Source organism: Petaurus breviceps, unplaced genomic scaffold (assembly GCF_028583685.1).
Source record: "Petaurus breviceps papuanus isolate PSGF00001 unplaced genomic scaffold, PetGlider_PUasm1.0 90775, whole genome shotgun sequence".
NCBI lineage: Eukaryota > Metazoa > Chordata > Mammalia > Diprotodontia > Petauridae > Petaurus > Petaurus breviceps.
In genome coordinates, this window is record NW_027187342.1 from 13,551,002 (window position 1) to 13,576,990 (window position 25,989).

Below are 25,989 nucleotides of genomic sequence, written 5' to 3' on the forward strand. Positions count from 1 at the left end.
TATTACACTTACTATTGAAAGTTTCCCAACTTTTAGATTCAGTGTTCATATTTCCTACACAAGCATTCTCTTGTATTATAATCGGGGCTTATCTAAACTCTCACCATTTATTTGAATTTCTGATATAGTTTTTTTCTCCCAAGTTCATTGCCTTTATATGTTTTCAGAATTTAGAACCAAGTCAGTAACACATTCAGTCAGTATTATTATTTTCATTTTTTGTGGGGGGGGAGGGGGCAAGGCAGGGCAATTGGGGTTAAGTGACTTTCCCAAGGTCACACATCTAGTAAGTGTTAAGTGTGTTGAGATCAGATTTGAACTCAGGTCCTCCTTATTCCAGGGCCCGTACTCTATTTACTGGGTCACCTAGCCGCCCCAAGTATTATTCTTTTTACTACCTAACTTTAAATGTAGTACATTTAACTTTGTAGACCCAGCGAACTCATTAACAGTAGCAAGAATGTTAATAGAAGGTGGAAAAGAGTTTCCATATGTTAAATTATCATTTGTAATATATTGTCATTTTTCTTTCACATTTTATTAGACCGAACAATTAGGACTCTTAACATAGCTCACTGCCTATTTAATAAATAACTACTGATTGAATCAGTCTCTGTAGTCAGTACTCATTAAGTGGCATTACTTGCTCCCGTTCAAAGATTAGAAAAGAAAAAGAGATTTATTATAATCTAATACCTCCTCTCAGGCTGAGGTCTCAGAGTAGGACTATAGTGGAAAAATAATGTAGTTAATCGATTATAATTCCACTACATTGTAACTGAACACTGATAAATGAAGAAATGAGATGAAATGACAATTTATGTTTATATAGTTGTTTTAAATAGTATTTTCTCAATAATCCTATGAATGAGGTAGTACAAATATTAACACAATTTTAAACCTGAGGACACTGAGATACCTACACTTCCCCAGAGTTACACACCCAGTAAGTACTTGCTCTAGGACTGGAACTCTGACTGAAAACCAGTACTCCAGTATGAAAATAGCAGTGTGGCATAATGGATGGACAGTTGGCCTTGGAGTCAGAGTCCTGAATTCCTCTTTTGTCTCTTAACACAGATTACTTAAGTCATACAATTTCTCCGTGCCCCCGAGGAACTCTCTAAGACTGTAAGATATAGATGAGTTGTCAGTCTGTATCAGCTGAGGGAGTTCCATACTATGAGTATCTTAAGTATCCCAGGTCAGACCCCCAAAAAATTATTGCTTCAGTGCATGTCAGTTTTGATTCACTGACAACTTTACTTGTTGAAGTGGAAAAAAAAAAGAGATAAGAAAAACATTATTTACACATTCACATGGATTGATATTTTTCTTGATATAAGACATTTCTTTGTTAATTGATAGAAGGGAGATGTCACAGAGACTGACCTAATAGAAGAGTTATTCTTGAGATTTCAGCAGTCCATAGTTTGTAATCTTATGATCCAGTAATGAATGTAAAGAATGCAAAATTTTTTTAACAATAAATTTTGGGGTAGAGCCAAGACAACAGAGTAGTGGGAAGTAATGCAGCCATGCTCCCTTCCACAACTCCTCCAAATAGATCTAGAAAATGCATGAGACCAAATCTCTGTGGGGAAATCCAGAAAGTCTTTGAGTCCTTTGCTGAACCAGCTTGGCATAGGGGGAGGTAGAGAGATCTGCAAGTGTCAGTTACTAGGTCATAGCAGGAGCGTGCCACATGAAGAGTAATCTAGCCCCCAGGAAGAGGCTGTATACCAGGGCAACAGGAGATTCCAGACCCATCCTGGGGCACTGTGATACAGACAGATGCAAACTGGCAGCTTTGTGGCCTATTACCCAGTTCTGAGTGATCCAGGCTAGCCTGAGAAGGGGACCCATGCACAAGGGTAAGGATGCCCTGTGCAGTGTGCTGGAGGAGGAAGTTCAGAAGCAAGCAGCAGTGGTTTGGCTCAACCCCTAGAAGCAAGGTGGGTTGTCATTTCTAGCATCTAGCCTAGTCTGCAGGAGAGTAAGTGGGGCAAGAATCCCACACCAAAGGGGACCTAACAGTCCTGTCACTGAACCAGCAGAACTACCTAGTGGCTTATAGAAGCGTAGTCCATCATCTTTTTATTGTTTATTCTTACCCAGACCCAGGTCAGGAACTTGCAGAGCCCATTCAGAGGGGCAGTAATCGGACTTTGCCCCCGATCAGACCACTTTGGGAACACTGAAAGCTTGCAGGTCCCTGGCCTACTTCAGCAATCAAAGCCTCAGAAAAAACAGCTTGAGCAAAAACTCAATTAGAATTCCTCAAAGAGTTGAAGCAAGTGTTTAAAAATGTTTTCATAAATGAAATGAGAGCACTTGAGGAAAAAATTGGGAAAGAAATGAATTGTGGAAGAAAGAATTAGAAAGTGAATTAACAGCTTAACCCAAGAGATAAAAAAATGTACCCAAGCAACAAACTCCTATTTTAGGATCAAATAGAAGCCAGTGATGTCATGAGGCAACAAGAAATACTGAAACAAAGTCAAAAGACTAGAAAAAAAATAGAAGAAAATTGAAATATTTCATAGGAAAAACAACTAACCTGGCATACTGATCAAGGAGAGATGACTTAAGAATCATTGGACTACCTGAAACGCATGAACACAGAAAGACCTTAGACATCGTTTTTCAAGAAATCATCAAAATACCTAGATCTCTTAGGACCAAAGGGCAAAGTGGAAATAGAAAGAATCCATCAGTCACCTCCTGAAACAAACTCCCAAATTAAAACTCCCAGGGCATAATAGTCAAGCTTCAAAGCTTCCAGATCAAAGGAAAAATGCACCCTAAATGAAATAATTCAGGTACCAAGGAGCCACAGTCGGGATCACATGTAGTTTAGCAGCCACTACTATAGATTCTAGTCAAGTACTTGGAATGCAGTATTTCAGAAGGCAAAGGATAACTTACTGAGCAAAATATGATGGGGGGAGAGGAATGGATCTTTAATGAAATAAGACTTGTAAGCATTCCTGATCTTAAAAAAAAATGGAGCTGGATTGAAGCACTGAAATTCATTCACTGAAGTTAAGAAAAACATAAAATGGGAAACATGAATGAACAATGATAAAGAACTAAAAGATAAGATAAACTGTTAACATTCTAATATAGAGAGATGATACATGTGTCCTCTTTGAGCTCTGTTTTAGGGCATAGAGGGCATCTGTAGACAAGACTTGAGTGGTTTTGTTAATGTCTTGATCTTAACAGAAAAATGGAAAGAGTGGAAAAGAATATGCTGGAGGGAAGGGAAAGGAAATTTAAGGAAAATTATCTCACACAATTAGGGTGCAAAAGTAGACATCTATACAAACATAGAGGAGAGGGTGGGATGAATTGGTACTTTAATCTCACTCTTATCTTACCTGGTTAAAATAATAATCCTAACAATAGCTTTTATGTAGCATCTACTATGTGCCAGGCACTGGGCTAAGTGTTTTACAAATATTAGCTTACTTGATCCTTATAGTAACCCTGGGTGGTAGGTACTATTATTACCCCCATTTTACAGTTGAGGAAACTGAGTTAAACAAAGGTTAAATGACTTGCCCAGGGTTACATAGCTAGTAAGTGTCTTGAGTGCATATTTGAACTTATGTCTTCAGAATTCTAGGCCCAGCTCTATTGGGCCAAGTAGTGCTCGCCCTCTCCCTCTCTCTCTCTCTCTCCTTCTCTCCCTCCCTCCCTCTTCCTCTCCCTCTCTTTCCCTCTTTCCCTCCCCCTCTCCCTTCCCTCCCCCCCCCAGTTGAGTACTAGATTAAAACATTAGATAGATGTAATGTTAAGGCTGAAAGGCACAAACCTTATAAACTTATTTTCACTGTATCATTTCTTCCAAATTTCCATCCCATTTTTCACATATGTCTCATATGTATGTACAACAAAAACTATGTTATATAATACAAACCCAGGTCTTTAATTTTGTCAGGGTGCACTGGTCTCTATAAGTTTTAGCAAGATTTTTTTTTTAGGCAGTGTCTTGAAAAACTGGCCTCTATGCAAGTCGATTATAGTATCATTTCCAGTTTTTTTAAACTTTTTTTTGTGAGCCAGTCTTTGAGAGTTTATTTCATATTTTCATTCACAAGTTTTGAGATGTTAGTTTCCCTTTGCTAATTTCAAAACTATTTTTATGATTTAGAGCTTGTTTGAAGTAAGTGTGATCTTTGCTCACCCTGAAACAGATGAGGATTGCCACTTCCTGTAAGTTGCTATGTAAACATGATAGTAATCTTTATAATTGTATAACAATGTTCATGTTCTTTAGTTTTCATGAAGATAAATTTAATGGCTCATTTCTTTCCTTTTCCTGCATTTCTCTAATTTTACTCAAACATTAAACCAGTTCACATTTTAATTTCACAGGTAATAATCATAGATAATCTTAGAAGATATTTTTTTAGCCACCTACTGCAAACTGTCGGGTTTTTTTTAATAACATAAGAGAACATCAAAGGTCCTTTACAAATTTAAAATCCTGTGGTCTTACCTTATGTTTACAAAGGGCCTTTCAGCTCAAAGATTTTATTTTTATTTCTTAAAAAGATTCCTACCGCCTTCATCTTACAAAATGGTAAATCTCAAATTCATAAGAGATAAATTATTTTATCAGTCCAGTGCTGTTTCCCTAGGCCCAATCCATGACACTAATTAAACCTTTATTAAGCACCTACTGTGTGCCAGGCATACCCAGGTTAAGCTCTGGGAATACAAAGAAGGACAAAAAGAAACCCCCGCTCTCAGTGAGCTCACAGTCTCTAATGGGGGAGACAAGATACAAACAGCTGTGCAAAGTCTGGAAAATGCTTTACACATGTTGTATCAGTTTATCCTCACTAATAACCCTGGAAGCTAGGTGGCATTATAATCCTTACTTTACAGATAAGGAGATCGAAGCCAAGAATTGGTGGCCTGCTCAGGGTCACACAGCTAATAAACGTCTGATGTCTGATGGAACTCGGGGCTCTCTGACTCCAGGGCCAATGCCATATGTCCACTGTCCCACCTAGCGAGGCAAGGTACAAATGTTACCTCCACTTTATAGATTTAAAAAAAAAATCAAAAAGGTTGTAACTTACCTTAGATCATACGACTAGTAAATGGGGAAAGCCAGGACTGGAACCCAGATCTTCTAACTTCTAGTGTAGTTAGGTGGCAGAATAGAGAGAGTGCTCTGCTGAGAAACCGGAAGATCTGAGTTCAGATCTTACATAGACATATGCTACGGTGATTCTAGGCCAGTCACTTAACCTTGCTTTACCTCAATTTCCTCATCTCTAAAACAGGGATAATAATAGCACCTTCCTCACTTCTAACTGCTAGTGCAGTGCTCTTCCCTACAACTGGACCATGCTGCCTTCTCATATTCATATACTTATTATACTTTTATGAATTTAAATGTAAAGTTTAACCTTCCTACTGTGTGGACCAGGGAGAACTGATAAAACTGGTTAGGAGAAGCATGGCACTCAGTGGAAAAATCCTGGACTTTAAATTGGAACAATCTGGTTTAAAATCTTAGCTCTCACTTAACAGCTTTGTGAGCACAGGCAAGCTTGTAGTCTCCCTCACCTTCATTTTCCTCAACTGTAAAATGAGGGCGATAATGCTTACTTTACTTACTGCACAGGACTTTGACGAAAGAAGTATGTGAACTTGAAAGTGCTATGCCGTAAATGAGGATAATGTAGATAAAGGTGAACTGTTTTCATTGTCATTATAGTATTTGCTTCCTCCTAATATTCTGAAGTCAGCAGCCAAATTATATGTAAAATATACTTGATTTTTATTATCCAGAAGTACAGTCAGTAATGCTTGAAATTAATTTCATTTTGTTTTAGGAGCACTTCATGCCCAGATTGTTTCAAGCCAGCCAAAAATAAACAGGTAAAAATTTTCTCTTCTTACTCTTGGGTGGGTTTTGTATGAACTTAAAGTTTGCCAATAATATAGGTTATTTATATAGTATTTTAAAGGTTGCAAAGCACTTTACATTTATTATCTTATCTGGGCCTTAAAATAGCCTTTGAAGCACATTCACCAGATATTATCCTTCTGTTAGAGAAAACAAAGTGAAAGTCATGGAGCTTAAGTGACTTGGCCATGGTCTCATAGCTGGCATCTTTCATTATGCTATGTACCATTTATAAAGATCTGATCTCAGAGTTTCACTGCTGTAAACTCAGGTTTGAATCTCTGTATTTCCCTGTGCAAGTCACTTAAATTCCCTGAGATTCAATTTCCATATCTTTCAAATGGGGATAATATTTATATCACATATTCAGAGTTGCGAGACAAGTTAGTGTGTGTCTATGTCTGTCTGTCTGAATTGCTTCATCATACTCCAGTGCTTCAAGGATATGTGATTTTCCTCCTGTGGGTATCCTCTCCCCTGATACAGAACATAATCCCTCAATGCCTTAGAACAGAGGCATCATATGTGTGAGGTCCATGAGGCCTGCAACCTTCCTGAGTTCAGTTTGAAGCACATTAAAATATAATTGGGAAATATTTAACAAAATAAATAAAAGTTCAGTAGAACTCAGATAATATCAGTATGTGGTCCACAGGGATCATTATGGATGGTTTAGTGGTCCTTTTTTCTATTTGAAATTGACACCACTCTCCTAGAGCTTGATCTCCGTGGGTTCCCATGTCCAGAAAAACATTGCCGATAGCCAGCCTTTGAATGATTAGTTTGTCCAAACTTAACTAGGCTTATCCATTGACATATTCCTGGGCCAATACTCAAAGCCTTTCTAGCTTGCTAGTACCTAATAGAGCTTGCATGTTCTAGGAGAGTTCTGCATCACTTTCATTCTAAAGAATAGGACTTTGTTAGGTGATTAAAATATATTTTTGAAACATTTATTTCCATTTCTTATTTTTGTTTTTTTCATCCTTGCCTCTAGCTAGAAAGTTGTAGAATATATACATGCTTATATTTATGACACTTTTTGAGTTGTTAACTAATGTTAAAATTAGTATCATAATTTCAGTAATGCTTCTTTTACCCATTATGGGAAATAAAGTTTGACTCTAATCCAAAGGTTTTATCACCTAGGAATGTCCTGGATCAGTGTAACAACCACATTTCAAAGTCTTGTGTAATGCCCATTTTCTAGAAGTTTATAATTTTTAATTGGATCCAAAATTAGATTATTTCACCTAGTGAAATCCTGAGTTGATAAGAGTCTTATTATGACTGCACTTAAAAAAATAATTTGTATAGATTTATATTATCTCTTGTTTTTACTACCTTAATTTGCAAGTATAGTCAGTTCACAGGAACATTCTACAGTGAAACCATCTATAGCAGCTTTACATGTACCAGTTACTTACATTTTCAATTACTTCCAAGTTCTCTTTACTGTTACATGCACAATATGAGTCTAGCACCTATTGGCCTTTTAATTTATGAATAATTGTGTAGTTTTAGGATCATGGAGTTAAAGCTAAATGTGACCTTAATCCCTAATAAAGGCCAATCTGTGTATTTTATAAACCTAAAATATTGAAGCTTATAGAATGTAAAGGGGAAAACATGATTAGATTAAAAATTTTGCCAAATGTTTACTTTTGTAATTTAAGGGGCAGAATAAATATATTAAATGTAACATCTATTTTGTGCATCTAGCTGCCATTTTGTGTCTTTGAATTATTAGTTTGACATAGAAGTACTTCATCAATTAATAGATTCTGGTACATTTTCTCAAAAAACAGCAACCTCCAAACAGATATTTGGCTTCAACCGAAGCCTCCTCTGATCCCTCATGGGATCAGATCAGGAAACTGAGTCAGGGAGCTATTGCTTAGCTTAAGGTCACTAGTAACTCTGAGACAGCATTCAAACTCAGAATCTTCTAGGCTTTCTTGGTCATATTCACTATAATCAAATTAGAAGTGCAGGGAAGTTTCACTGTGAATCGTGTTAACTTTTTTCTTAATATTAAAAACAAAACCAAAAATTACATGATTTTTATCAATAAATGCCAAGAAAAAATCTGACAAAATACAACAATCACTTGTGCTAATGGCTCTAAAAATCATAGGCCTCGCAGGGCAGTTTTTCTGCAATGATTAAAAGTATATATCTCAAAAGAAAACTGGCATTATTTACAATGGAGAAACCCCAAAAACTTTCCTTGTAAATACAAAAATAAAACATTATCAAAACATTCTGTTGTCATAGTTCTAGAAATGTTGTAAGCAAAAGGCAAATTAAAAGCAGACATGTCAGTAAAGAGGAGATGAATTAATGCTCTGTTTGCAAATGGTATGGTTTACTTATAAAACCCCAAAGAGTCTCCAAAATAATTGTGACAATAGCTTCATTAAAGTAGCAAGATAAAAAATCACAAAACATTTTACTATTTTTAAATAGTAAGATCAGAAGCTAGAAGGCAAAACACAGAGAAGCCATCAAAAAAAAAAAACAAGGAAACAAAATATTTGAGGTTGGTTAAAGAAATAGAAAAGTAGAGCAATGGAACAGACTAGGGCACAAAACAGTCAAACTCAGTAAGCCAGTATTCAATAACTTGAAAATCAAATGAGATAATATTTGTAAAAGTACTTAGCACAGTACCTGATATATAATAGGCCCCTGATAAATGCTTATTCCCTTCCCAGAGAACATAAACTCCATGTTGGATAAGAACTGTTGGGAAAACCAGAAAGCAATTCAACAAAAAAATACAAATTTTGACCAGCAGCTTAGACCATATAATGCAAAATGTTATAAATGAATGGACAAACCTAACTTAAAAAAATTAAATAAAAATAAAAGTTAGAAGTAAATTTACAACTGATAAAAGAAGAAATGTTTAATCAAGCATGAGATAGGAGAAATCACAAAAGGTTGAACACTGACAGGTTTTTATTACATTGAAACAAAAATTTTTGCACAATCTGTGCAGCTAGGATAAGAAGGGCAACTATTGAGGGGAAAATGTTTTTATTTAATATCGCTGTTATAACACATCTGGTATTTAAGACATAAAAAAATTAATGCAAATATGAAATATCAAGAGCCATTCCCAATAGATAAGTAATCAAAGGATATAAACAAACAATCCTTAAAGGTCACAAATTAATTACAGTTGTATGAATGACTGCCTTAAATCAGACAAATGCAAATCAAACCAACTCGTGAAGTCTATACATTTAGACCAAGAAATCATACCACTAAGCACATACCTCAGTGAGATAAAAATGAGATATACCAACTATTCATAGCAGCGGTTTTTTGTGGTAACAAAGAATTAGAAACAATGTGGACTTGTCTAAATAGTGGTAAATGAATGCAATGGAGTAATATTGCAATATAAGGAACAAAAAAATCCCACATTAGAGAAATGTGGGATGACTTACCATGAACTGATGTATAACCAACAAAATTATACAGATTGATGGTAACCATATAATGAAAAAGAGTAATGAAATTGAATGCTATATAATTATAATGACCAAGATTGGTCCCAGAGAAGGTACATGGAAGAATTCAGGCTCCTTTGTTAGTTAGACAAAAGACTACAAGTGTGAGATATTGTACATGATTTCAAACCAAGTCAGAAGTTTTGCTGAACTCTTGTTCTTTATTTATATTTCTTTGGTCCCTTAATTGAGGAGTAAGAGAGGGGAAATAAATGTGATATAAAAACAAAGGGCATTAATAGAACTTTAGAAGAGAAGGGGGAGCATGTATTACAGTTACTATTTTGTGCAGTACAATTGGATTTTCTATTGATTTGCTTAGTTTGTCTGTGACTGCTTTACCCACTTGTACCATAATGGTGGTGGTGGGTTTATACCACTGTATAGTCCATTTACCTGTAATGTATATCCACCTACTTCTCCTGAACCAAGAAATCAGCTCTCCAAATAGGTATGGTACCAGAGTTGGTCTAGGGAAAAGATTACTTACTGATAGGTACTTCAGCAGATTCTTAATTTAAGTAAAGGATCTGGTTAGATGAGAAATCTGTCACGTAAGGGAAAAAGTATTCCATTCATGAAAGGTGGTAGGAGTTTAGAGCTGCATTGTTTGCATACTTGCTTTAATATTCATACATTTGTTAAAATTTGCAGATATTCACCCTTTATGTGATATAAATGTACATGATTTCTCCAGTCATACTTTATTTTGCCTCTATTTTCATTTCTCTTATTTTCATTTTCCTCTGTAGTCTGTATTCACTAGAATGGCAGTTGTGAAAGCTTTGGACAAAATAAAAGAAGAAGATTTCCGCAAGTATGTATAAGTATAGAATCCTAGAGGAAATAGTTTATTAGAGCTGAAGAGGCCATCTGGTCCAACTTTTCCATTTTTCAAAAGAGAAAATGAAGTTACTTTCCCAAGATAAAGATAGCTAATTTGTGGCAGGGCCAGGACAATAAGATCCATAGGCTTCGAGCTGGAAGGGACCATTAACTCCAGCCCTCTCCTTCAGTTAGGACATTGAAGCAGAGATAGGTTGGGGAGGAGTGACTTGTGCAGGTCATTGAGGTAGGATTTGAATTCTGGTCTTTCCTGATCCAGTGCTGATTTTAGCAATCTAAAAATGAATCACAGGATTAGAGTTGTAAGGTTCCTTAGAGGCCATCTAGTTTAACTCCTTTTTTTACTGGTAAGGAAAATAAGACTCAGGTTAAGTGACTCTCCCAGTCATATAGCTAATAGTGTCTGAGGCAGGATTTGAACCCAGCTCCTTCTGACTTTAAGTCTGTGCCCTCTCTACTACACAGTTAGTGGTACCTATATTACCAGAACCCAGATCTCCTAACTTGCATTTTTCTCTTTCCATGATACCACAATTGATCTTCATTTTCTACTGTTGTCCAGCTTTTTAGTAGGAAAACAAAAGCAATGGGAATCTCATGATCTTCCTTAATTGCTAAAATCTGGTTCAGTAAAAGTCTTACAGTATTTTTTACTGCATGAATTTTCTTTTAAAATTAAATTATCATCGTAGTGATCTTTCCAGAAAATTTTATTTCTGTAAGACTGCAAACAGTTAAAATTATGAAAACAGAAAGTAAAGATTTTTTCAGAATAATTATATTTCAGAGTCTAGGGAAATTTCTTATAAATGGGTATTTTTATTCCACTTAAAAACTTGATGACAGTTCATCTGTGTGAGCTATAGTTTCTCAGAGCCTAAGTATTTGCTAATTAAATCAGCTTGGGAAGTGGTATGATCCTTTTCAAACTATATGAGGATGCAAATACTATTCAATATATGGGACTCTGTGGGATAAGGGAGGGGAAGGAGGAGGGAATAAGCATTTATGCAGCAGGTACTGTTTGTAAGACACTGTGCTAAGCATTTTACAGTCATTATCTCTGGGTAAGATCTGGTTTTATTGATGGCTTTTCTTTTAAATGTACTCCTTGGAATGGTAAGGGGAAGATAGAGTATTGTTCTCTCCCAAGTCCTTCACAGTTCTAACTGGTGTCTGAGGTTTCTGAGCCTAAAGAGAGAACCAGCAAAGAGAACAGCCTCCCCCACTTTTTATCCAAATTGAATCATTTATGTCACTGGGACTAGTCCTTGGGTCTTGGGCTGAGGAGGAAAGGAAGAGAATAGGGGCAGAAAACTCTTGCCTCACTTCCTCTCCAGTCACAGTGTCATCTGTTGTAACCATTAGTTCAAGAGCTAGGTAAGGCAGGCTCTTTGGCAGCTCACAGAGCAGACATGTGATCCTGAGAGTCTGCAGCTTTACTTTGAACTCCATTAACTTAAGAGAAGTTATATCTTTACAGACCTAGTCTTCTCGGCCTAGTAAGGCAGCGTCCTCACATGATGAAAATTACCTTTTGCTCATACAACTTCAAAACATATCTCAGAAAATACTCTAATTAATCTTGGTTGTGTGATTGAGCCAGTTTTTTCTTTTATTCATTTATTTTTCAGAAAGTTTCCTTGTCCCCCAAATTCACCAAAGGTTTTTTGCTCTGCTGTTGAGATTGAATGTGCTCATGGTGCAGTCTTTGTAGCTGGTGAGTATTTGATATAAAATATATTTACATTAAGTTTCTGTCCTTTGCAGAAAACCGAACTGCCTCCTGAGTCCTCAGGTTTTGTTATTTTTGCTATTGCCAGATTCTGAACAGCTTTTTAAATCATTGTCAGAAAATTAGAAATGATAGTATAGTTGAACTTTTAAAAGGTAAGTTTATATTCTGTGCATTTTTTGAAACAAACTAATTTAGGTCAATTTTCTCAAGTGACATGAATTAGTAGAGTGATAGTACCTGTGATGGCCAAATGAAGGTCTAATGTTAGATACTTAGAACAACATAAAACTAGACAGGAGAAAGAATGCAGGAGAGCAGTTAGAAGTTAGACATTTTTCTCATATTTTATTAACTCTAGAATGGCAAGTAGTTCAGCTTCTTCCAGAAAAATTTTCTGGTGATCTGATTAGTTCCTGAAGTCTAGGAAAATAAAAGTGTTAATACCAAGGGGGGAAAAAATATTATTAGACCTTTCTTTTCTTCCTTTTCTTTTTTGATAAAGAAAGTTGCTGGTATCTGCATTTCAGTCCTTTTCTATTTGCTTATTCATCTAAATCTGTGTCATGTTCCTGTTAGTTTTGCTTTTGTTTTTTAAATTAAGGCCAACAAAAAAACTTACCCTCTTTTTTAGGGCCTTCTATAATGCCATACTGCCACAAAGAGTTACACTGAAGATATTGATCAAGGAATAGGGCAGATGATTGCTTTGGGGGCCTTGATGTTGTTAAATTGTATCTCAGTCCATCCAGTTGACAGATATTTATAGTTCAGATAAGACATTGAGCTGTGAGGCTTTGACAACACTCGGGCAGCTTCAGTGTAGTTGAAGAAACAGGTCTAAACAGATGAACACACCTGTGGAGATCTTCCCATTTCTCCCTGTCCAGGTTACCTTGGGAAGGTCAATTAACCTCTCTAGATCTCAGGGTGAGCCATTAAGAGAGCTTTTGAGCTGAAGAGTGGTATGATGATTCTTATTCTTTTTGCCATTTCCTTCTCCAGCTCATTTTATAGATGAGGAAACTGAGACAAAGAGGGTTAAGTGACTTGCCTAGGGTCACACAGCTAGCAAGTGTCTGAGGTCAAATTTGAACTCTTGGAGATGAGTCAGGCCCACCTATTTATCCGCTTCTCCACCTAGCTGCCTACTTAAATTTTAGGGTGGTTGTATTGTAAAGAACTTAGATCAGGAGTGGGGAACCTGTGGCCTTCTAGTTCCTTTGTTGCAGTCTTTTGACTGAATCCAAGTTTCACAGAACAGATGCTTTTTCTTAAGGGTTCCTCTTGGCTTGGATCAAGGCAGAAGACTACAGAAAATAAAAAAGGAAAATTGTCTTTGAATCTTCATTTTCTTACATGTTTACAACTTTGTCTATAAATCTAGATTGTAAATTTCTTTACTGCATGCTACATTATACCTTTTTGTATTCCTAATACAGTACCTTGAACATAATAGATGCTCATTAAATATCCATTTTATTCCATTGTTTTTATAAGCATTTTTCACTTGTTTTTGTTTGGCAGGAAGATATAATAAATACTCCAGAAATTTACCACAAACTCCCTGGATAATTGATGGAGAAAGAAAACTGGAGTCATCAGTGGAAGAATTGATTTCCAATCAGCTTTTGACAGTATTTAAAGCTGAGAGTGAGTGTTCTGATTTTCCTAATTTAAACTGTATTTATATAAGCTAAAATAATGACTGAACTACTTTGGGAATCTTAGATCCTGGGTTCAAGTCCTAATAAATTACATAACCCCTCTGGACCTCAGTTTATTTATTTGTAAAATTAATTTTAACTATGGCCTCTGAGGTTCCTTCCAGTAGATGAATGCTTTGATTCTGTGATGCATACATAGATATATGGAAGTATCTCATCTAGTTGTGGATGTGAGCTTTCTTGTGGGAATTTAAAAAAATTATACTTTTTAAGCGAACTCAATAAGTGTTGACTTTGGAGCACTCTCTTCTCTTGTCTTTTACATGGGAGGAGTTAAAAATAGCTTCCATTTCTAATTTGAAGCAAGATTTTGTTTCATTTTAAAAATAACTTCTAGAAGTTCTATAGGACTGTAATTTAGTACAAATGCTTCTTGCAGAGCTAGTTCAGGTGTAATCTAGCAAAGCTCTAAGTCTGTTAACATAGAAAGTCCCACTTGCTCTACAGATGCCTGGGGTGAAAGGGAAAAAAGTCTTTGTAATTACTGTGTATCAGATCGATCTTTTTTTACTCTCACTAGATCAAGAATAAGAGAAAATGGATTTAGGGTGTTGCTAGAAGGATTGTGTCAGACTTAAGGACAAACTTGAGGTATTAAAAGTTGTTAATTATAAGAATTGAGTTATTTTGCAGTAGTTGTTAGGTGTTTCTTCTCTGAGATCATAGAGAACGCTAGATAGTCATCTGTCTGCAGAAGTGTGAGTAGAACCAGCCTAGGGAGGTTTGAGACAATGGACTTTGGCAAATTCCATCTCACTGTCTGATAACAGTGAGATTTTTAGAGAAGCAGTGTGTGGGTAATCTGGGTTCCTTCACTGACTACTATCTCCCAGGTCCCCTTGGATCTTGGAGGTTCTGATTATTGGATGTTCGAGGCCCTTCCTGGTATCTGAGACCAGTGCACCCCTTGACTGGGGTGCCCTAGCCTCAGCTAGTAACAGCTGCCAACTTCCAGTTGCCAGCATTTCTGCCCCCAGGGGTTTTGGTTCTCTCTTGGGTCTTCTAGGAGGAACCCAGCAGTTTCCAGACACAAAATCTTGTAGGTCACTTCTCGTTCTAGCCTGTGTCTGGTCTTCCTAAATGTTCCACATAATTCCCTGTGCTGGTGCTTGTTTTGCGGGCAGGTTTCCCCTCTCCTAGTTGCCCCAGAGCTTCTTGTTAGTGTTTCATGCATCTCTGGGGTAAAAGAAGTCAACTGGAATTGCTCATTGGATTCCTTGATCACTTCCTATTATTGCCCACAGGTGTTTCAGTCTGGTGTGAAATTCAGGTTTTTGCAGAAATAGGTGGTATGGAGGAACAGGCAGCCTACCTCCTGTCTAGGCAGTTATCTTGGTCAGAAGTCCCCTTTCTTCCCAGTGATCTCTTAATTAACAAATCTGATGTTTTTTTCTCAGTTTTCATATTTGTTGACCTCTCTGCATTCGACACTGTTGAACTCCTTTCCTTCTGGATACTTTTTCCTCCCTACCTCTTTGTGACACTACTCTCTCTTGGTTCTTCTCCTGCCTGTCTGGCAATTCTTTTTCACCCTCGTCTGCTAGGTCAGTGTTTATGCCGCACCCACTGACGTGGTTGTCCAGTCACAAGGCTCTGGCCTGAACCACTTGTCTTTTCTATCCACACCTTCACACAGTGACTTGATAAGCTCCCATGGATTCAGTTATCATCTGAGGTCTCCCAGCTCTATACATCTAGCACTAGTCTAGTGGTCTTTCTGACCTTCTTGATTACTTCCCTTCCTTTGTGGAGCATTGCCTAGGTACCTGGCTCCTTAAAGAGCAAGGTGCAGGGTCAAAGAGTTTTTCCTTTCTCTGATTCCAGCTTAAACGTTAAAAGTCCCCAAAAGCCACACTGGAAATCAGAGCTACCAATCTTTGAGATGGCTCTGAGTTAAGACTTTTAGGTCTTAGTCTGTTTTCTGAAATATTTTATTCACTATTGATAGTAATTGTCTCATTTTCCTACTTCTAAGCTAATTAAGCAAGATGATAAGCTGCTTTTTCAATTAAACTAAAACTAGAGAGAGAAAACATGTCCAGTTAATGGGTTTTTTTCTCCCACTTCTTTCAGGGAGAAATTTCCTGTCTGTAAAATGGGAATAATATTTATGGAAAGTGCTTTTACAAACCTTAAACCAATGTATAACTATGAGTTATTATTAATATTAATATTATAAGGTTGGAAACCAGAGTCATAAAAGATCAGAAATCTCTGAATTGTTTTCTACCTCTCCTTTCTAAAGGTTTTAATTTTTCATCATCTGGAAGAGAAGATGTGGATGTGAGAACATTAGGAAACGGTAAGAATGGAATATCATCAACTGTTCAGCCAGTCCTCAGAGATAACTGTTAGCCTTTTTTTGGCAAATGGAAGTGAAATAGTTATTTAAATCTAATACCACCACTGACCTAAAGCTTTTACATTATCTCAACTTTATCATTTCAGACCAGTTGTAATTAACATCTTTTTAATTTGACTTTTTGTAAAATTCTTAACAGTAATCTTAAGTTCTATCAAGTAAATCTTTATTACTTGACCATTTCATAGTACTAGAGAATTTGGCATACTTCCTATCAGTTTGTTTCATTTAGCAAACTTTTCACCAAAACTAGAACATTTTCTAAAATAAAAATTCTTCTAAGTAACTATTGTATCTGTATATATATTACATCCCCCGTTTTTCATTTCTCTCATTTTATTGTTGTTGTTTGTCCTTTGTTTTCAAAAAGGACCACTGACATCAGAAGCGTTTGTCTGGGCTTCCATTAGGGCATAAGAGCATAGCAAAAGATGATGAAAATCAGTTTTACCATAACCCTCCCCATGGCAGACCCTGAGTCTCTTGAAATCAGCTTTGCCTTTTTCTTGCTTTTTGGAGGGCGATTGGGGTTGACTCGCCCAAGGTCACATGGCTAGTTTTTTGTGTTAAGTGTATGAGGTCACATTTGAACTCAGGTTCTCCTGACTCCAGGGCCGGTGCTCTATTCACTGCGCCACCTAGCCGCCCCCAGCTTTGCCTTTTCAAAAGATGTTTCGAGGGCGGCTAGGTGGCGCAGTGAGTAAAGGAGTCAGGAGGAGAACCAAGTTCGGTTCCGGTCTCAGACACTTCACACACTTCACACACACACACACACACACACAACTAGCCATGTAACCTTGGGCAAGTTACTTAACCCCAATTGCCCTCAAAAAAGGCAAAAAAAAAATGTTTCCTTGATGGGTATGGGTTTGAAAGCATTGTTAGCTGAGCATTGTTGCTTGTGGTAAAAACTAAGGATAGTTCACTGTTTCTTATTCAGAGGCTTCTTCAAAAAGCTCTTGAAACAAGTAATCCTTTTGACTTACTACTAATCCTTGGATTTTACCACCAAACAAACCCTTTCCATTCTTTCCACACTCTTTCTGCTTCCCCTAATCCCGCTTCTGTCTCTAGCTCTCGGGCCCCTAGAGCTTGGCCTGTTTATTTGCTACTCATGACCTCTCGCCTTCATCTGTATGTTAACTCCAACAACATGGTTGTTTCTCTGCTGCCAGGAAGGCCCTTTGCAGTTGAACTGGTGAATCCTAGGAGAGTTCGATTCACCTCACAAGACATTAAAGAACTTCAGCAGGTAAATGCATCAGTGACATGTCTCTGGAGCTTTCTAGTGGAATCGCTCACTAATTATTTTCTACTTCCATTGTTCAGAAAATCAACATCTCTTCGGACAAAATCCAAGTGCGAGACTTGCAGCTTGTTACCAAGTAAGGGGTCAAGTTTTTGTAGATACTTTTTAGAAAGAAGTTTGGGGGGGATTGCATTTTATCCTTTCCATGTTGGTGACAGTGTTTTTGTTCATTTTGTCTAGAGAAGCAATAGGACACATGAAAGAAGGTGAAGAAGTGAAGACTAAGACTTACAGTGCCTTAGTCTGGATAGATAAAGCAATACAGAAGAAGGACATTGAATTCCTAGATGGTTTAAAGGTAGTTTATTCTGATTTTTTTTCCTTTGGGTTCACAAGAGAGTTCATTGCCTTCTGTCTTGCTGTAGAGTACTTAGTCATGAAAAGTGCTGATTCAGTTGTTTCTTGAAGGTTTTTCAGTGAAAATTAATTTTCTCTTTTTAATTCTCTTTGAATACTTTTTTTCCTTTTTTTTTTGGAGGGCAATTAGGGTTAAGTGACTTGCCCAAGGTTACACGGCTAGTTTTTGTGTTAAGTGTCTGAGGCCAGATTTGAACTCAGGTCCTCCTGACTTCAGGGCCAGTGCTCTATTCACTGCGTTACCTAGCTACCCCCTCTTTGAATATTCTTACTAAGAGACAGACAAAACAAGATTTTATAAGGAAAACAAGGAAAGTTAGTAACACCAGCAAAATAATTTCTCTTAAGTTCAACAAACATTTATTAAGCTTTTACTGTTTGTTAGACTCTGTGATTGGTGGTAGATATATGAAGATTAAAAAAATGGTATTGTTCTCTTTCTTTAAAGAGTTTGATAATAAGCTATTATGATACAAAGGAGAAAATTATAAGTGCAAAGGGAACATGCTATAGAAGGACCACTAGATTTGGAATCAACCTGGATTCAAATTTTGTCCCTGCTACTTATTAATTATATGGGCAGCTAGGTGGTACAGTGGATAAGTGCCAGGTCTGAAGTCAGGAAGACTCATCTATGTGAGTGCAAATCTGACCTCAGACACTTACTAGTTGTATGTCCCTGGGTAAGTCACTTAAGCTTTTTGCCTCGGTTTCCTCATCTGTAAAGTGAGGTAGAGAAGAAAATGGCAAACCACTCCAATATCTTTGCCAGGAAAACCCCAGATGGGGTCAGGCAGAGTCAGACACACCTGAAACGACTGAACAACAACATTTATTAAGTTACCTGTGTGAACCTGGGTGGAGCTTGACTTATCTATATAATAAGAAGATTAGAAAACATTATTCTGAGGATCTTTCTACCTCTGCATCTGTAAATTCCTAAAGTCAAGATGCAGGAAAAGAAATAGAAAAATTTTTGCAAAGGGAAAGATCACTTTCAAATGTGGAACAAGATTTATCTTTCTAGGGACAAATAAAGTAATTTTGGCACCTTTTAGATGTTACAGCCATTTTCTAATTTTAGGATGACAGAAAAATTTACAGACATTTTTTAGATTCCCAAATAAATTTCTAAACCTCATGTCATTCCCTCATAGATTTGCAAATCTGGAAGGTTATCATGGGAAAATACACATTTATTTTAAAAAAACCTTCAAAGTTTGAAAGTAAAAGAAGTTCTGTTTCTATAATACTAATAGGGAAATAATTTGGAGAGGACTATTTTTGTAGCAATAAAATGCTAGAAACAGCATCAGAATTTCAGAGCAGATGCAAATGGAACTTGTTGTTTCTTTTTTCATTTTATATTTCCTTACAAGATGTAAAAAGAAAGAAAAGAATAGTCATTTCCTTCAGTCTACTAAGGAAAAACATTGTAAAAGAGGTATAAATAAATTATAATGTGTATTACAGTGATATAATAACAGTGGTGGGGCGGGGGGGGGAGACGGTGTCACAATAGTTTATTTATTTACCTTGACAAAATTCCAGAAATCTTGCAAGTTACAGGAAATAAAGAGAGAAGAACACTTTTATGGACACAAACATTTTCAAAAGACACTTATCAGGGGCAGCTAAGTGTTGGAAGTGGATAGAGCACCAGCCCAGGAGTCAGGAGGGACCTGAGTTCAAATCTGTAGTTACACACTTAATAGCTATGTGACCCTGGGCAAGTCACTTAAGCCTGATTACCTCAAAATAAAAGAAAAAAGACAATTATCTCTGTCAGAATGACTCCCAAATCTATGTATCAGGTCCTCATTTTTTCCCATCTTCCTATTTGACATTTCAGACTGAGTATACCAAAGGCATTTCAAACTCAGCATGTCCAAAACTGAATCCTTCTGCTCCACATTCACCCCAACCCCCTAACCCTATCTGAACTTTTCTGTTTCTGTTGAAGGCACAGCATCCCTTCTGCCACCTGGGTTTAAAACTTGGTGTCATCCTGGACTCCACTCTCACTCCTCCAGTCGGTTGTCATATCTTGTCGTTTCTCCCTCCACAGCAGACGTCTCTGGCATCTGCCCCTTTCTCTCCACTCACACAGCTACCCCTCTTGTTCAGTCCCACAATCACCTATTGTCTGGGCTTGACTCCTTGCCACAAGTGTCTCCCTGTTCCAGGTCATCCTCAACACAACTGCTGAAGTGAGTTTCCTAAAACAGTGGTCTGTCCATGTCACTCTCCTGAACTCCAGTGGCTCCCATTGCCCCCAGAATATAATGTAGACCTCTTTTTGGCATTCAAAGCTGTTAACCACCTGACGCTAACTTAGTTTTCTAGTTTTATATATTCTGCCCCTTCACAACATTGTGGTCCAGCCAAATTGTTCTTGCTGTTCCTCATATACAGCATTCTTTGTCTTCTCCCTCTTGTTCCATTGACTTCCCCCTGTCTAGAATGTCCTTCTTCCTTGCTTCTGCCTCTTGGTATTCCTTATTTCCTTCAAAATTCAGATCATGTGCCACTTCCTTTATGTAACCATTTCTGATCCCCTCTGTTAGGGGATCTCCCCAAAAACTAACATTTGTGCATGTGTGTATACATCTGTCCTGATAGAATGTACACTCTGTGGGGGCCAGGACTGTTTTAATTTTTGTCTTCATATCCCTAGCACACCCACCCAGGACCCAGCACAGAATAAGTTCTTAATCATTGCTGTTCATTGACTGATGCCATACTTCTTTTTAATCTCTAATAGCCAATCAAACATATTAGAGTTGTTTTTTTTTAATAGTAGTCTCCATTGAGATATCCCAGAATGCCTCAGAAATGACTAATCTTTCTGAAGCAGCTGCCTTCCTTCAAGTATTAGAGTATTCAGGTAGTGTTGGAACTGGTTCTTCTTTGCCATTTGGCATACCTTGATTGAATTCTTTTCTGAGTATGACCTTAGGTACTTACTGAACCCATAATTCTGTTTCCAGAAGGAATTATACCAACACGAAACTATAGACAGTTCAAGGTTATGAATCCCTGTTTCTGATTCTGTTTGAGGTCAGTTTTCAAAGACATAACCTCTTAGTATCAGTAATACCCTTCATTTCCTGCTATTCTATGTAGGAAAACCTCAGCAGTTTAAAGTAAGGGAAAGATTTGTCACAATTAGTGAAAATTCTGAATTTTTTTTAAAGAAGTATAACTACTTTGAACTAGGCTACTAAATGTCCCATAACAAAAAATACCAGCTTAAACAATATGAGGGATTCCTTTTCAGTTTACATAACTTGTGTATAATTAATACCTCTAAAGTATTTGAAAATGATTTTCTTAACAAGGAGACAGTGTACATGATAGGAAGACATTCTGTATCAAAGTCGGGAGACCTGCTGGAGTTCAGTCCTTGTTCTGAGGTTAACTTATCCTATGCATAACCTTGCACAGGTTACTTGATCGCCATAAAGTTACCATTTTTCATTTCTAAATTAGTAAAAAATTTATTGAATTTTTTTTAGGCTTTAGTCAGACAACAGTATTCTCTCTTTTTTTTTTTTTAAAGAAATAATGAATTGGGGGCGGCCAGGTGGCTCAGCGAGTAAGAGCACCGGCTCCAGTGTCAGGATGACCTGGATCAAATCCGGGCTCAGATACTCAGCACCACACCCAGAAATAACTGGCTGTGTAACCTTGAGCAAGTTACTTAACCCCGATTGCTTTTAAAAAAAAATAATAATGAATTGAGGGATTTGTTTAGGACCATAGAAAGTATACAGAACTCTGAATTCAATCTGTCATGTTGATCAATAAAATATCTATCCAGAAGAGAAATATATGCATCATAGTTTTGAAATGTACTTCATAGAAGGCTTGCCCTACATATAAGTGGAATAGCTACCTCAGAGTGTGATTTGAAGGGTACTGTCATACCCTTTCTACTAAAAAGTCTGAGCCTCATTTCTCTCCCCACTTACATATCCAAAAATGTTCACCATCAGAATTAGACTTTTGGTTAGTCCACACAAATGAGAACATTGTTTCTAAAGAATGTTTTCCTTTAAATAGGGTGGCATTCATCAGATAATTTTCACCTTAGAAACGTTTAAGGTCCTTAAGGGTATGAAATTTAGGACAGGTAAGTTTCAATGCAAAAAGGCAACTTAAGCATCATGGATAATGAATGTGGCCTTGGAGTCAGGAAGAACTCATGAAGTACTACCCTCCTACCCATTACTTCCCCTGCCCTGACTGGCTGTATAACCATAGACATATCTCTGAGTGCCTTTGTGTTACAGAGGAATTGCTGATTGAGCAATGAAATCAGTTTGGGGCCCCAGAAAAGTTTTAGTGATAGGAAGGTGGACCATGCTTCACTAATGGATGTTTTAAGTCCAAGGAGAGCAAGCCCTGCTTGGGGTAATGGAACCTATACTTTTTGTAAAGTAAGGTATGGAGGGCAGTAAGGCAGGACTAAAGAGGCAAACATTCAAACTGTTGGTTTTACCTGGAGCCAGCCTTAACCTCATGGTTTGTTTGGTGTTTGAGAGGCAGGCAGTCTAGTGGAATAGAATGTAGGGCTTAGGAAACTGATTCAAGTCAGACCTTAGACACTTAAAAGTTGTGAGATTATGAACAAACCACTTAACCCCTGATAATTTGTTTTCTCATCTGTAAAATTGGGATAATACTTGCACTACCTACCTGCCTTAATGTGACGGGGAGTGTTTTGTAATCCTTAAAGCACAGTATAATTGTATTGTTATTTAATTCTTCAGGACTTACAGATCAACCAGAAAACACCACTTCGGGTTCTTCACCGAAGACCTTTAGCTATAAGAGCTCGTATCATTCACACCATGGAAACACATTATATAGATGAACATCATTTTCGTCTCCATTTGAAGACTCAGGCAGGAACGTATCCTTTCACTTTCAGTATACCAGATGTTCTAAGGAAAATGATATTGGTATAAGTAGTACTATACTGACAAAAACAGTTTACTTCAGATGGGAAATATTATGGAAAGAATTGTGTTAAAGAGTCATATTTTTTTCCTCCTTATCTTTCCCAGGCTCACTACAAATGTTCACGTCATTTTTTAAAATTATTTCTTTTTAGTTTTCAACATTCACTTCCATAAGATTTTGAGTTCCAAATTTTCTCTGTCTCTTCCCTCCTACCACCCCAAGATGGCATATGATTTGATATAGGCTCTACATATATATTCATATTGAATCTGTTTTCACATTAGTCATGTTGAAAAGAAGAATTAGAACCAATGGGAGAAACCACAAGAAAGAAGAAACAAACAAAAGAAGCAAATAATATGCTTCAGTCTGCATTCAGACTCCATAGTTCTTTTTCTGGATGTGGAGAGTGGTTTCCATCATGAGTCCTTTGGGGTTGTCTTGGATCCTTGCATTGCTAAGAAGAAATAAGTCTATTAAAGTTAGTCATTGCACACTGGAGCTGTTATTGTACAATGTTCTCCTGGTTCTACTAACTACACTCAGCATCAGTTCATTCAAATCTTTCCAGGTTTTTCTGAAGTGTGCCTGCCACTTCTTATAGCACAATAGTATTCCATTACACTCATATGCCACAACTTGTTCAGCCATTCCCCACCTGATGGGCATTCCCTTGCTTTCCAATTTTTTTGCCATCACAAAAAGAGCTGCTATAAATATTTTTGTACATATGGAACCTTCCCCCATTTGTATGATCTCTTTAGGTGGTATTGCTGGATCAAAGGGTATGCACATTTTTATAGCCCTTTCGGCATAGTTCCAATTTACTCTCCAGGATGATTGGATCAGTTTATTATTCTACCAGCAATGCATTAGTGTTCCAATTTTCCCATATCTTCAGCATTTATCATTTTCCTGTTTTGTCATGTTAGTTACATTGCCACTTTTTACCAAAGTTACCAGTCCTCATATCTTCAAAGTTACATTTGTTTCTTATAATTAAAACAACTAGCTCCATACTCCAGTAGTAATCATATATTAAATGTTTATTGGTTGAGCCCTTGGTTAAGTTGCAGAAAAAGCCTTTTCTATAAAGAATTATAAATCCACTGTCATACTTGGGTTCTTTGAGCATTTTAAAAACTTGCTCCAAAGTGAATTATACTACTTTGCATTATAATTTTTCTTTGTGTTTAGCAATTGAAGTTGGAAGCCAGGGGGGACTGTATATTTTATATGTGTCCTTATAAAAAAGATTTTTGACTACATTGATTCTTTAAGCCACACACTATTTCCTATAGTAGAGATACAAGTACATTATATTGGGAATTCAACAAGGTAAGAGATTCAAAATGAAAGCTGATATTCTTTTATTATTTAATGATATCTAATAATTATAAAAATCCCAAAATAAGTTATTTATGTTTGAGAAGAATGCTATACCACTTTTATATTGGGTGTTAATCAAGGCTTAGTTAACCTTTACTTTAAACATGTACTTTTTTTAGACTAAAACTTGTTTTTAGTTCAAGGTATTAAATTAATAGACTATTTGTGGGCAAAGAACTGGAGCATCTTAATATGTAACTGTGATGCATTTAGGTCAGTATTCCTCAAACTTTGATCCTCTGCCCCCAAATCTTGGACTTCATTATATTGGGCCAGATCCTGTCTGTGCAATTTCTCTTTATACTATCTGGGATTCCACCTCTGGGGTCCTCTATTTGGGACATGATGAAGGATTTTCTAGTTTTATGATCTAGTTGTTCTATTTCACCATATTCACATTCCCAGGCCCTCAAAGAATGGTCTTGGTCTTGTACTAGATTCCTAAATTCCTTTCTAGTTTGAATATTCTATGAGTTCTAAGTTCTAGTGGTCCATGGTGGAAGCCTTTGGCGTAATCCACTTTGGTGTAATTCACATATGAATTATTCCAAATATCAGAATAAATGATGAAGGAAAAGGGAAGCCAAGAGAAACAGGAGGAAGGAAAGCATTCTGGGCATGTGTGTCAGCCAGTGAAAATGCAGAGTTGGAATACAGATTGTCTTGTGTGAGGAACAGCAAGAAGATCAGGTCATTGGATTACAGAGTAATAGAGGAGAATAAGGGAGTAAAAAAAAGAAGACTGGAAAGGTAGGAAGGTCATTCTACCTCTACCTTCCAATCATTGATACATATGTTGAACAGAAATGGGCAAATGACAGATGCCTAGGGCAACCACTAAAACCACCCCTTGGGGCTGACAGTATTCTGTTAATTACCCCTCTTTGGATCAGGTTATTTAACTAGGTCTAAATCTACCCATATTCTCTAGTTGGAATTTTTCATCTTGTCCATAAGGATATCGTGGAGGGCTTGGTATATCAGGATTTCAGCAAGGCAATTGAAAACATCTAAAGAATTCCCACAATCTACCAATCTACTAACAGTGCCAGAAAAGGAAATGAAGTTATTATGGTGTGACTGGTGCTTGATAAATCCCAGCTGGTTCAGAGTTAATTCTATGATTTTGTGATCAGCTTTCCTATATGCTCACAAAGTACTTTACCCCAAAATGCTTACTATAAATTGAACATTAAATGTGAAATGCTGTCCCTAGATGCGATCAATTTGTAGTTTTTATGGAGAAGAAAAGGATTTCTATTTTTGTCCAGAATACACCCTTAATGAATATACTCTATTGCTTTCTTTCTTTTTCCTCATACCATATATTTGAGAAGTGTTTTGACTAGACAGCAGTATCTTTATTCCCCCTAGTTCTATAATTTTCACTTTCTACTCATTCATTCATTCCTTTATTGGGAGGCAGTCGGGGTTAAGTGACTTGACCAAGATCACAGAGCTAGTAAGTGTCCAAGGCCAAATTTGAACTTGGGTCCTCCTGACACCAGGGCTGGTGCTCTATCCACTGTACCACCTAGCTGCCCACCTAGGACTGCCTCTCCTGTCGGATAACATGTGGAGTAACAGAGAGAAAAAGACCAAAGAACAGTACGAAAGGTTCAGGTGTAACTTCAAGTCTCAGAGGCTCAACTAATGCAAGAAGCCTTTCTCAGCCCACCTTAAACTTAGTGCCTTATTTACAGTTTATCCTTTTTTTAAATTTTTTTTTGGTCTTTATTAATTTGTTCATTTACTTTTAGTTTACAAGATTCAGTTCTACAGTTCTTTGAGTTTCAGATTTTCTTCCCCTCCCCCCCACCAAGGCGGCATGCAATCAGGTATA

The 25,989-nt window shown here is 37.0% G+C and overlaps 1 protein-coding gene across 4 annotated transcripts in view; it reads left to right on the top strand.

Moving 5' to 3' along the window:
* PUS10 (pseudouridine synthase 10) overlaps window positions 1-25,989 on the top strand; it is a 90,119-nt gene that overhangs the window by 56,361 nt on the left and 7,769 nt on the right. For all 4 annotated transcript variants that reach the window (XM_069069066.1, XM_069069065.1, XM_069069068.1 and 1 more), the window contains exons 7-16: window positions 4,160-4,221; window positions 5,859-5,904; window positions 10,206-10,270; window positions 11,934-12,019; window positions 13,562-13,687; window positions 16,007-16,063; window positions 17,299-17,375; window positions 17,453-17,508; window positions 17,613-17,730; window positions 22,565-22,707. In XM_069069066.1, the coding sequence (XP_068925167.1) occupies window positions 4,160-4,221; window positions 5,859-5,904; window positions 10,206-10,270; window positions 11,934-12,019; window positions 13,562-13,687; window positions 16,007-16,063; window positions 17,299-17,375; window positions 17,453-17,508; window positions 17,613-17,730; window positions 22,565-22,707 (836 nt within the window). The remainder of the gene's footprint in view (window positions 1-4,159; window positions 4,222-5,858; window positions 5,905-10,205; window positions 10,271-11,933; window positions 12,020-13,561; window positions 13,688-16,006; window positions 16,064-17,298; window positions 17,376-17,452; window positions 17,509-17,612; window positions 17,731-22,564; window positions 22,708-25,989) is intronic.